Below are 13271 nucleotides of genomic sequence, written 5' to 3' on the forward strand. Positions count from 1 at the left end.
AATAGCCTTCCGAGGGAAGTAGTGGGGGCAAAAGATCTATCTTGCTTTAAGATTAAACTCGATAAGTTTATGGAGGAGATGGTATGATGGGATAACATGGTTTTGGTAATTAAATATTCATGGTAAATAGGCCCAATGGCCTGTGATGGGTTTTTAGATGGGGTAAGATCCAAGTTACCCGGGAAAGAATTTTCTGTAGTATCTGGCTGATGAATCTTGCCCATATGCTCAGGGTTTAGCTGATCGCCATATTTGGGGTCGGGAAGGAATTTTCCTCCAGGGCAGATTGGAAGGCCCTGGAGGTTTTTCGCCTTCCTCTGTAGCATGGGGCACGGGTCACTTGCTGGAGGATTCTCTGCTCCTTGAGGTCTTCAAACTACAATTTGAGGACTTCAATAGCACAGATATAGGTGTGAGGTCTTTTTTAGGAGTGGTGGGTGAAATTCTGTGGCCTGCATTGTGCAGGAGGTCAGACTAGATGATCATAATGGTCCCTTCTGACCTAAATATCTATGAATCTATGAAAGTCATCACAAATAACATTTTAAAACATGCTCTATGAAAGTGATCCTGCCTTTTACATTGCACCCCGCCTTGATGAAATGCACTGCAAGAATGCCCCAATCTAGGATGGGCAGGCAGTTTGCCCAATAGTGAGGACTTGCAAAACAGCTACTGAAGATCTGCTCCAGCTTTTCTGCTGAAAAAGTGCCCAGCAAGCTGCATGTAGTGACCAAGTTCCTCTTTGGGGGGAATTTTCTGGAAGGAAGTTTTAAAAAACTGCTACCAGGCGTCTGATTAAGCAAGGTGATTATTGCAAACGTTTTTAATGTGTGTGAATCATGGCTTTGACACTTACGGTTTGGTCTGTCAATGGTGGAAGCACGATTTGTTTTTCTATTTTGTTCAGGACTGATTTCCACAGCTCTTTCAAAACCCGTTTCAGAACTGTCTTCTCACAGAATTTTGCAGAGAGACTTAAACTGGAATAAAGTAAAACACAGGCTGGTCTCCAAATCTAGCATTAAAACATCAAAGGCTCTGAATTAACATAAATTCAGATTAACTGCTACCTTGTGTTAGAGTTTCTCTGAACCACTACACCAATAATGCCTTTTAGAGATCAGTGTTATTTCACAGCATTCTTCACATGGATTTTTGAACTTTTCAAATCTTGTCTTCTAGATTAGGAACAAACGTTCCATGTAAACATCTAGCAACCCTTTTACCATGCTTCTGCTTAATGTATCCAACAGCACCGTATTTATTGAAAATGAAACATAACGTTTGAACTATAAAGTTATGCTCAAATGATTGGTATAGTTAAAAAAACTTAAAGGGTTTTTGTGAAATTAGTTTCTGCTTAAAAAGAAAAAGCTCCTTTGTCATCCTATATTGCATCTATGCAGTTAAAACTGCTTGTGATATGAGACACAAATGTAGAGCAGATGCCTTGAAACACTTACAGTTATGCATACACATTTCTTTTAAAGTCAATGGGACTACTGAGTAGTAGGAATAGGCTCCGTAATAAGTGTTTGGAGGACCACTTTCCCATCACATGTTTATTCGGATCTAAGAGGGTGTTCATGAAACATGCTATATGTGGAATTAAGCACCTTTTACTGCAGTACACACACGAGAAAATCTTCTGTTTATTCTTTAAAAAAACTGCAATTTGTAAATACGTATCTGGGGAGTCTTATAATATTATGTAAGTTTTGTTCATGTAAATGAGCATATAACAGAGGATGTACAAATCACATCATAGGTATGTATATGTACCGATTAATCTTTCTATTATCTGTTATAAGTATGCATATGAAAAGTGATAGTAACAGAGAAATAATCACAGCAGAAGGCACATACATTTACAAGGCAGGTGATACTCCTTAGAAGCATTTTTATCTCAGTTCCTTGTTTTGTATATATGTTTGTTTGGATTACATTTACATTTAAATATACATCTAAATTTTACAAAAATGGTGTCTCTTTGGCAAGTATTTAAAACCTCTTTTAAAAAATTAAATTTGTATTTGTTTATATTTCAAGAAAGGTGTGTTAGGTACCTTCAATATATATTGATTTGTGGTTTGATTCAATAGAAGAGTGAATCAAATGGGGCATTCCATTCTTACCATTCAAGGACAGATCATGTGTGTTTGTGAAGATTTTTGGCCTTTGTCTTCTTACAGACGTAAAAGAGAATCATGTTCCTCATGTCAAAGGAAGTTAAGACTAAGACGGTCTATGCTTCCAGCAGCTTTACACACAGGACTAGATAGATGGTTAGAAATGAAAGGCTGACATATAGATACAGCTGCTGGAAAGCCTTCTCTCAGGGTTAGGAATCTGGCTTTTGTGTTGCAAAAACAGTCAGCTCCTATGATAGAGTAGAGTAGATTAAGGGAAAAGAATGGGTGCTTTCCACACTGCCAGTTACACTGAGCTGCAGTGCCAACTGACAAAGAGCCAAATAAACAGAGTGTACAGATTTCTCCCAGATTTTCCTCTGTACTCTATGGTGTATTTAATATATTACATGGAACCTACAGAAAGCAAACTAAAAACTCTTTCTATTTCCCTCTCTCCTCTTTGCAGCTCTTTTTTGGGCCCTTTTAGATCATATTCAACTTCTCCAGATGCACTTTCTGCTTCCCTAATATGGGCCTGCAATCTCAGTGGAAAAATAAGTCATTATTTCTTGGACCCTGTCCAAGAAGTAAGCTTCTGGGAAGAAATATTCACCAAAAACTCAATTGGGGTCTATTAGTTTTGGCGTTCTGGGAATCCACTTAAATCACTCACACTCCCCAAGCAGGAAACATGCTCATGTAAATTATATTTTCCAAGTACAAAGCAACAAGCACAAGTAAAAATGTCACAACTTTCTGAAAAGGAACACAGAAAAGCATACAAAAGGGATTGACTTTCAGAAGTGCTGAGATACTGCAATTGACTTTCATGGGATTTGAGAGTGCTCACAGTCTCTGAAAATATAGCCCATAAAATGTGACCTTTAGAAGCAACAGCAGTGTAAAATTATGTCCCAGAGAAAGAAAGAAAAAGGCGGTTACTTCCTGTAACAGGAGGTTCTTTGAGTGTGTGATCCCTATCTATAATCCACTGTGGGTTATGCATATGCCCTGAGCCTGAGAATTTGAAAGTAGTGTTCATTAATTTATGCATGCATCCTGGCTTACCTCGTGTCTCTTACTGAGGGGATAAAGGGCAGAGTGGACTGACTGCCTCTCCAGTTCCTTCTCTACTGCAAATCAGATAAGATCTAAAGCAGAAGGGAAGGAAGGTGGGTATTGGAATACAGACTGATGTCTTCAAAGAAAGAATATAGTCCAAGATGAGAGGAATATCTGTAGTTTCTCAGAGAACGCCTCTTTGATGTGCCCAGGAAGAAAAGTGCTTCCATTTAGCTAGGTACCATCTAGTAGAGTCCTTAGAGAGGATGTCTTGTACGGCTGTGGAGCATGAACGTTCTAAGGATGATGCCCATCCAAATACCAAGCTCTGAGGTGGAGTGGATGCAAATCAGGGTACTTGATCTTGCTGTTGCACAGGGTTAGAGCTTGGGAAATGTTGGGAGGATGATTAGTGGTCAGGATGCCATGTGTAGGAGATTGGGAAACTAAAACTGTCTGGGCCAGAAGGGGGCAATCAGGATGGCCGGTGCTCTGTCCTGACAGATTTTGCATAGAACTTGTGGCAGGAGTGGGAGCAGAGGGAAGGCATAGTTGAGCTGGTCCAACTAAGGAAGAGGCAGAGCATCACCCTGGGAGTGATGACCTAGGGCTCTTTTGGAGCAATATGTAGTTCATTTCTGTTTGCATGAGAAGTGAACAGATCCCTGATTGGGGTTCCCCAGAGACTGAAAATATTGTGCAGTACCCAAGCTCCCACTTGTGGTTGACTGAAAAATGTGTGCTGAGGGAGTCCGCAAGCACATTTTGCTTTCCCAGAAGATAGATGACCGATAGGGTGATTTGATTGTTGATACACCAGTTCCAGAGGCTGACTCCTACACACAAGGAGGCAGATCTCACTCCTCCCTGCTTGTAGGTGTAGAAGACAGTTGTAATGTTGTCTGATGTTATAAGGACACAGTGAGTGTGGATGAATGGAAGAAAGGACTCACATACTTTCCAAACTGCTCATAACTCCAGGATATTGACGTGCATTCTGGACCCTCAAGATATACAGGAACTTTTTGCTGTGTGGCTGTTAATGTGGGCTCCCCAAGCTAATAGGGATGTGTCTGTAATAATGGTCCTGTCCAGAGAGGTGGAGAGAAAAGGAGATGCCCATGCATACCTGACAAGGGTTTGTCCACCATAGCAGGGAAGACACTACCTTGGCCGAAACTGTTACCATGGAGTTCATGGAATGGTGGTTTGGGGAATATACTGACTGCAGTCACATTTAAAGGTTGGCATAGATGCATATGACCTAGGAGAGAGACAGACATATCTTGAAAGGTACTTGAGGGTTGCTTGTGATGCGAGCTATGATATTGTTCATGGTCTGGAATCTGTCCTTGGGCAGGTACACTCTTGCAGTGATAGAATTCAAGGTTGCCCTGATGAAGTCCAGAGATTATGTGGTGCGGGGGGTGAGAACAGATTTTTTGGCATTTACACTGACTCCCACTGAGGAGAGAAGGTGTAGCATTATGGAAGTTGATGCATAGGCATGCTGGCGGGATTTGGCAACAAGGAGCCAGTCATTGAGATAGGAAAAGACAATGAACCCACAACATCTGACATGGGCTGCTACTACTGAGACTATCTTGGTAAGGACTCTCTATTCTGAAGGGGAGTACTCTGTACTGAAAATGTTCGGTGCCTACCATGAATCCGAGGAATCATCTCTGAGTGGGATGAATGTCTATGTCATATTGAGAGCCATGAACCACGTGCCCTTTTCTAAAGACAGGATTATAGTGGCCAGCGTGACCATATGAAAACTGAGTTTGGGAATGAAGTGGTTGAGCTGGCAGAAGTTGGGACTGGTCTCCAACTGCCCTTCTTTTTGAGTAATAGGGGGTAAGCTGAATAAAGCCCTCTCCCTTGGTATTGAGGAAGGATGTGTTCTATCGCTCCTCACTGCAACAAGTAGTTCAACTCTTGTTTGAGAATACTCTTGTGAGAGTGGTCCCTGAAGGAGGATTTTAGAGGAGGTAGGGATGCAAACTGTATCCTATACCCAGAGTGGATGATGTTCAGCACTCACATGTCTGTTGTTATTCCATTCCAAGTGTTGAAAAAGAGTGCTAGACAACCCCCAAAAGGCTGGATGATGAGACCTTTCTCCCCAGCAGATCCAGGCATTTGCCTTATCAGTGGGAGTAGACCGGGGATATTGCTGTCTAGCACTTTCAGAAGTGGTCTGGATCAGCAGTGAGTTGCGGGTGGGGTGAGAAAACAAAAAATTCTGCTTCTTTCGCTGGCACATAATAACCTTCTCTGACCTTTTAGGGGTATGAATGCAGCTGACAGAGGTTTGACGAACTGTCCTAGCTTGCTCCAGTATGACTTCATTAATGGGGAGTGATATTCTCCTGGATTCGGATGTGTGGAGGATATCTAAGAATTTGTTCTGGGAGTCCTGGACTTCTTCAAGAAGAATCTGAAGTTCTCCAGCAACTCTGTGAAAAAGGTCTGAGAACTGCCTGAAGTCATCGGGGTTGTGTGGGGAGAATAGGAGTTACTGCATCCTCTGAAGATGAAGATGGTAGTCTTACTGGTAACAGTGGAACTGCTGGATCCAGAGAGTAATGTTCCTCCTCTTCTTCTATCAGCTCTCATGGCAGATCTGAGCATCCCCTTAGAGAGGAGACAAAGGGTGACTCCCTAGCAATTTGGATCAACTCTGCAGGGGGGTACTGATCCCCCCAGTATGGCCAGTAAGAAGGGGTCTGTAGGTGGTCATGGGGCCCCTATGGCATGGGGTACCAGCAGCTCAGAGTTAGATGAGGCAGAAGTTAGTCCTAAACAGGTGCAGATCTTTTGGGTGGTGGAGGATAGGTAGGATAAGAGAAGAAAGACTTCTCAGGTGGTCCGGAATCTCTGGATGAAGAGAAGGCTGATTCCAACTCCAGTGGTGGTATGCTTGATGTCACTGGAGGGGAGATGTATTCCGCCTATGGGATGGGTGATAAACTCCTTCCAGCAGTCTACTCCCTTGGTGGAGTTTTCTTCCTGGAGAAGGAGGGGATTCCAGATCCAGGAAAGCAAAAATGTCATGTAGGGTGGCAACGGATTCAGACCTCCCCAGTGAGAGGACCATCCACTTGTTTGAGTCACCAAAGCCAACGATGAGGGAGATGCCCGAAGTTAACAGTGATCAGATTTCATTGGTGCCAGTGGATCCTAGGGTTTGGGAGGTGCTGAGGATGATTGTACCAAAGGCATGTGGTCTGGTACTGATGCAGCCCAATACTTATGGGCTTTCTTATAATACCTCTGGTACCTAGGACATACTAAGCCCTCATGGGCCAAGGTGAATGGCTTACTTAGAGATGAATCAGACTTCTCTGAAGTGGATTTAGAGGAAGACTTAGTCACATGCTAATGAGAGTGCTTCCTGACGAGATCCCGCATGTGAGGGGTATATTCTCCCACACCAGAGTCAGAGCTTGCAGGCACACTCCTTGCTGAATTAGGATGATGTATGGGGGAGTGCCCTGGCTTTGGTCCAATTGGGGTCTCATGGTATTCTCCATGAGGTATTTGCAGAGACAAAGTTCCCACCTTTCTCGTGCACAGCTGGGGAATGATTGGCAGATACTGCACCTCGCTGCGTTGTGATCTTCCCCAAAGCAGAACAGGCAGCACTGGTAGTTGTCGCTGACCAAGAAGGATTTCATGTAGAAAGCATAGAGTTTGAAGCCCAGAGTCCTGGGCATAGTCCGGTACCTGAATGGGTTGCATGGTGGAGGGGGTCCCCCCAGGAGAGTAATCTAAACATTGAAGAACTATTTTCAGAGTAACAGCCGTGTTAGTCTGTATTCTCAAAAAGAAAAGGAGTACTTGTGGCACCTTAGAGACTAACCAATTTATTTGAGCATGAGCTTTCGTGAGCTACAGCTCACTTCATCGGATGCATATCGTGGAAACTGCAGCAGACTTTATATACACACAGAGAATATGAAACAATACCTCCTCCCACCCCACTGTCCTGCTGGTAATAGCTTATCTAAGGTGATCATCAAGTTGGGCCATTTCCAGCACAAATCCAGGTTTTCTCACCCTCCACCCCCCCCCACAAATTGTAAGCTATTACCAGCAGGACAGTGGGGTGGGAGGAGGTATTGTTTCATATTCTCTGTGTGTATATAAAGACTGCTGCAGTTTCCACGATATGCATCCGATGAAGTGAGCTGTAGCTCACGAAAGCTCATGCTCAAATAAATTGGTTAGTCTCTAAGGTGCCACAAGTACTCCTTTTCTTTTTACTGAAGAACTATATAATTCTAACTGTTAAAACTGTTTACAAACTAGATAATTCTTATTTTGTAGGACAAAGCCCAAGCTACAGACCCTGAAGGTTCCAACCAGGACTATGTGGTGGTGAGGAGGAACTGGAAGAGATGCTCGATCCACACAACCCTTTATTCCTTCGGTCAGAGACACAAGATGAGCCAGGATGCATGTGTAGACCAGCAGACGCTACTTTCAAAATCTCTGGCTTCCAGGCACATGGTGTGCATGTGTAACCCACAATGGAATACACTGGGGACTATCACTCGAAGAAGAAAGTCAATTATGAATTAGCCTTTGCCTTTGAGCATTACAGTCATAACACCAGAAAACCTTTCCATCCATTGAGCAATATTTCACAATTATTACCCTCAAAGCCAGGCATTAACCATGAGCACATATTAAAGATCAACATGCTGGTTCAGCAAAGTGTCTTGTCTAAACCAGGACACCTCCGATTATATAAAATGCCAGTTTGGTACAAATCCTCACATCAAGAAAAAAAACATGTAAAAGATTCATGTCTTAGGAAAAGACCTGATTGTGAAAAGGAATGTAAGGGGTTGTGTTTCAGAGCAATAGATCTAGGTGGTAAAGTAGGCTATACCCTGTTTTTTCAAAGAAGAACCTCCTCTTGTATTCTTAAAACTTTTGAAATGACAAACACCTTTGTGAAATGCAGACTTTCAACAATGTTAGTTAACTGCAAAGCTCCTAATATAATTCCTAATATCATTGCTATGTAAATGGTAAAATGCTTTATATACCAACCTGAAATCTAAGGACCTTGCTAAACTAATTACTAATACAAAAAGCCATTTCAGTATAGAATATTTCTAATAACGGGGAATTAATTAAATTGGCATGATCAAACAACTCTCTCAACCAATTCAGGAAGAGAAGAATCATCTCTCCAAAAATTGTTATGAAGAATAAACAACTTCTTTAATAACTATTTAGACTAAATACACTAAGAATTCCTGAATCTTGAAAAGATTTTGTTGTTTTGAGAACTAAAAACTTTTAAGTTTAAATTTAAAATTAAGTACACTAAATTTTAACTATAATTAAAAGAAGTGTTCAGAATTTCTGAAATCAGAATTTCATTTCCTGTCAAACACCAATAAAATTTAATGACTATCTCACATAATGGACTAAATAAAAAGAAAGTTAAAACTAACATTAAAAATGATCTGATGCTTTCTCCCCACAAAAACAACAACAAAAACAAAGGCAATTATAGAGTGTTGCATGCTTATTAGGCAGACTGCATGTTCAGGAGCTGAAGGTGTCACCTATGCCAACCCCCCAGGCCATGGAGCCAATGAAAGAATGGGAGCAACCAACTTTGAATCTATGCAAGTCTGAAAGAAGTGTGTTTTCATATAATTCCCCGGAAACAGGAAGGAGAAGGGTATTAAAAAACTCTGAAGTGAGCCCCCCCATTCCACCTCCTTCACCCAGCTGTCCTGCTCAAACAGCATGCCCTCCACAACACATTCTGCCCACCTGTACAAGCAAGCTACTACTGACAGATGAAAAAGAACAGAGAAGACTCAAGAGGAAACCAACACAGGAAAAACCTCCCCAATACTTCAACATGGATTGGTGAGAGAAAGTGAACTAAAACACTACCAAGGGATTAGAGTTAAAAAATCTTGTAATAATTTTGTTGAGTCATGGAAATGCTGTTGTAATTTAGGACAAACAGATTCTCCTGTTAATCACCAAATGGTTAGACCAGGGGTCGGCAACGTTTGGCACACGACCCATCAGGGTAATCCACTGGTGGGCTATGAGACATTTTGTTTATGTCGACCATCTGCAGGCATGACGCCCTGCAGCTCCCAGTGGCTGCGATTCACCGTTCCTGGCCAATGGAAGCTGTGGGAAGCGGCGTGGGCCACAGGGACGTGCTGGCTGCCGCTTCCCGCTGCTCCCATTGGCCAGGAATGGTGAACCGTGGCCACTGGGAGCTGCAGGGGGCTGTGCCTGTGGACGGTCAATGTAAATAAAAATTCTTGCGCCCCACCAGTGAATTACCCTGATAGGCTGCGTGCCAAAGGTTGCTGATCCCTGGGTTAGACTATGTATTCCTGGAAAGGAGATAGGGAGTAAACATTGATAAACAAAGAAAGAGTGGGATTTCAATGGATTAAGGTTCTTAATATTGGTCAATTGTCCTGATTTAAAATAGCTCCTTAAATGGCTTATTATAAGTAACTGATTTCATAAGATTTAGATTGCTTACTTTGCCCAACTATAAACTTTTTAGCTTATCCATGATATGCCAAACAGGACCTAATATTTTTAGTAATTTTTAACATAAAATTCCTTGGCATCCAGCGATTTAAAATTACTCCTTTTTACCCCACACTTACATTTTGTCCAGAAAATCCATGAGAGGTCGCAGCACAATCTCAGCATCGATAGCAGCATTGTTCTTATTGGCTGATACGTTTCCATTTCCTCTCATCTGATTTAGCTCAAAGCTCATCTGTCTCACACACTCCTCAATAACAAGCTGGAAACTAAAGAGAAAAAAAGAGAGCGGAGGAATTATAGGACAGAAGATGACTATTTACGTTCTGCTCCATCAACTTCATCAATGAACACAAAATTATTTGTGAGCAGATATGAAGCCCACATGCTTAAGGCACTGTATGCTTTAGAAATTGAAAATAACCATTTCTAAGGAGTTATAGTCCGTATAAGGCCAAACAATATACTTACCATTGCAGTTTGTGTTTTGCTTTCCTTTTACATTGTCCATATCCCTACAGGAGTCCTAGTAACTATTTTCTGATAGGAATTACACAATAAGAAGGTGAATCAGAGACTTTAACTGAGGTATTAAGATAGATATCAGTGTTAGCCAGCACAATTATTCCTGCTTTTAGTTTTGGTATGAGGGGATTACAGACACAAGTTCTATTTACATGTATTTTTAAAGGGGGTGTTGTCAAATATTCTCTCTTTTTGGTAAATTTTATATTCATTTGGTGTCAATATCCTCCTTGAAGATAGAAAATAACAAGACTTCTACCAATTTGTCCTAGTTGGCTAAACTGGACTTTTTCTTGTCATGAGTCATGTGCCAACACAGCAAAGTTTTGTTTACTATTTTGTAACTAGTTAAGAGAGTAAAAATATTTAGACTGCTTCATAAACCTTTACGCCAGATGCATTTTATGGGAATATTTGGCATTTTAAATTCAAAAGTGGGGACAGATTTTCTATTCTGAAGAACTGACTTCCACACAGCTGAAAAACTAGAGGAGATCAGGGACTGATAGGTCTGTATAAATTAGTTCTGTTTACAAGTGTGGGAGTGGAAGTTGTTCTCAATTCCCGACAAATTGAGTTTACTGATTCAGCTCATTTCTTGTTTTCCTAGAGGTTCAATTCTCTTCTGATATAGCAACATCTGCCTGACAGAAAATCTAGGAGTGACACAGGGGCAGTATGGCCATAGTGAGGACTTCAACTGGTACATTTAAGCAGTGCAAAACTGAGTATTCAGAGTCTGCATCTGAGAAGTAAACGTACCACAAGAGAAGTAAACGTACCACAAGTACCACAGGGGCAATAAATATGATAATCAATTCTAAACCCATTCATAGTCAAGTTGAATAGATAAGCCTGTCGCTAAAGAATCTACAAAAAACAATTAATAAAAGACCAAACAAGCTAAGTGAAAACAGACTGAAAAATCCCAGCTATTGTGCTTCACCACAAAAACCCAACACAAAAACCCACATGAACACATCTGATAGCCAAGAAGACAGAAGGCTTTTCTAGTGACATCTACTCAGAAACCAACTTTGAAATGAATAAAGGGGAGCCCCAAAACCAATGCATGGACAGTTCCAGTTCCTCCTCAGAATTCTTCTGGCTGCCAGTGGTGCTCTCAAAGCCACCTCTTTTCTCATTCAGATTATGCAGGGAGTGGGTGTCCCCTAGCACCCAAACTGCTGCATCTTGTTCAACCACAGTTAGTTGAGGCAATGTTCGCTGCTTGGCGTTATGGATAACTCCATCCTGAGCAAACTGCTGCCACACTTATTAGCTCAGCATGGCCACGTGGGCGGCCTCTAAAAGAATGAGAAGAGACTCAGAGGTGGCAGAAAGCCTCCTAGAGAAGTTTTACTTGGTTTTCTTCAGAGTAAGGCTATGAAGCTATCTGGGTGCCCTTGTGCTGATTTTTGGTTAGAGGGTGTCACAGGCACAAACTGTGGACAAATTTAAGAGAGAAGAAAGCACATGAGAAATGCACAAAGCCAAATTGGGGAAATTTTGACCAACTTTGGCAATGGGAATGAAGGCTGTTGGATGACTTGTGCTAATTCTCCTGGCTTTTCTGCAGAAGAGTGAAAAATATAGGCCCCTATGACCACTCGTTCTTATCTTAACAAAGTGGTAGATATTTTCTTTAAATTAAAAAACTATTTCACCCAGAAGATTATATCAATTTTAGGAAAAGTCAAACATGGGGCTTCATCTAGTTAATGGTGACCTTTTAAGACAGGGAGAGAAGAGACCACAGGGAGCTAGTACAGGTATTATCCACCATTTAATTCTTGGCTGACATTTCCCCTTCTTACTAAGTCACTTAATTTTCCCTATTATTTGGATTGTCTCAGCCTATTAATGATCTAAGGCAGCCATGATTCTCTCTCAATTATATTTATTAAAACCAAGTGCAGCATCCTTTTCCATAGTTAATGAAGCCACACACCGAAAAGGATAACAGTCTACACAGATTGTATGTCTATGGCATTAACTGTTACTGAGCAACTAAAACTTTCACCTACCTCCCACCATTGCAGATTACTGAACAAGAATTCCTGAATTCTTATATTCCTTTCCCGAGCAAAAGCAAAAACAGTCCTATTGTTTTTGCTTCCAATAGCAAGATTCAGCTATGTTGCTGTTATAATGCAAGCCGCATTCTGGCCAGCCACATGCACACTGATTCAAGAGTAAAACTCACTAGCTGATTCCCGCAGAACAGATACTGGCAGAGCAAATGACTCAAGAGGGCTTCACAGTGACCATTTGAAGAAAGGTAAATTCAGACAGGCTACCTGAGTGGGGCAGGCCACTGGACAAAGCTGTCAGTCTCAGGGAATCAAAACACACACAGTAAAAGAGAGGTTGAACATTGTATTAGTTACGAAAAAATTGAACCATTTTTATCTTCCAGATGCAGAAAGTAAAGTTTCCAGCTGTGTTCCTATAACCCATTCATGCCCACACACTAGTTTTAGTGTTATTTGGAGGTGAGAATACTGCTGTATTTTCCCAGACAGACAGAGACACACACATATACATGCAATGGATCTGGCTACATTGGAGCAAGCTGTATGTGAAAAGACAATCACCCAATGTAGTCAATGGATTGGCTCTTTGGCTATGCACATCTGCCTGGTTTGAGGCACAGTGGAGTCTTTTTAATGGTTGCCATCACTGTAGCACAAATTCTTTAAGTACATTTATTACCTTGCGCCATAGGCGATGCTGAGCTCATCCAGTACACTACTGAGTTTCACCTGAAGTTCTTTGAGAACAGCACTAGCGTCAGGATCCAGCTGGAAAGAGATTATGAGTAATGTTATTCTTCTGCATTCTTCTCACATGCAGTCTATTTCTCTGTTACAACTAATGTGTTAGGCATTCCGTACATTCATTGTACTACACTACTAGAAAACAAATATGGAAACACCAACTAGAATAGGAAATGTTCAGTTAGCCTTAATGTCCAATTATTGTAGCACT

General features: G+C 41.4%; 1 protein-coding gene across 4 annotated transcripts in view; it reads right to left on the minus strand.

The window, feature by feature from the left end:
* Positions 1 to 13271, minus strand: part of UNC13C (unc-13 homolog C) — a 433277-nt gene that overhangs the window by 89250 nt on the left and 330756 nt on the right. For all 4 annotated transcript variants that reach the window (XM_073303829.1, XM_073303827.2, XM_073303826.2 and 1 more), the window contains 3 exons: positions 12996 to 13084; positions 9875 to 10024; positions 860 to 983 (listed from right to left, as the gene is read on the minus strand). In XM_073303829.1, coding sequence (XP_073159930.1) covers positions 860 to 983; positions 9875 to 10024; positions 12996 to 13084 — 363 coding nt within the window. The remainder of the gene's footprint in view (positions 1 to 859; positions 984 to 9874; positions 10025 to 12995; positions 13085 to 13271) is intronic.

The sequence above is a fragment of the Lepidochelys kempii genome, chromosome 10 (assembly GCF_965140285.1).
Source record: "Lepidochelys kempii isolate rLepKem1 chromosome 10, rLepKem1.hap1, whole genome shotgun sequence".
NCBI lineage: Eukaryota > Metazoa > Chordata > Testudines > Cheloniidae > Lepidochelys > Lepidochelys kempii.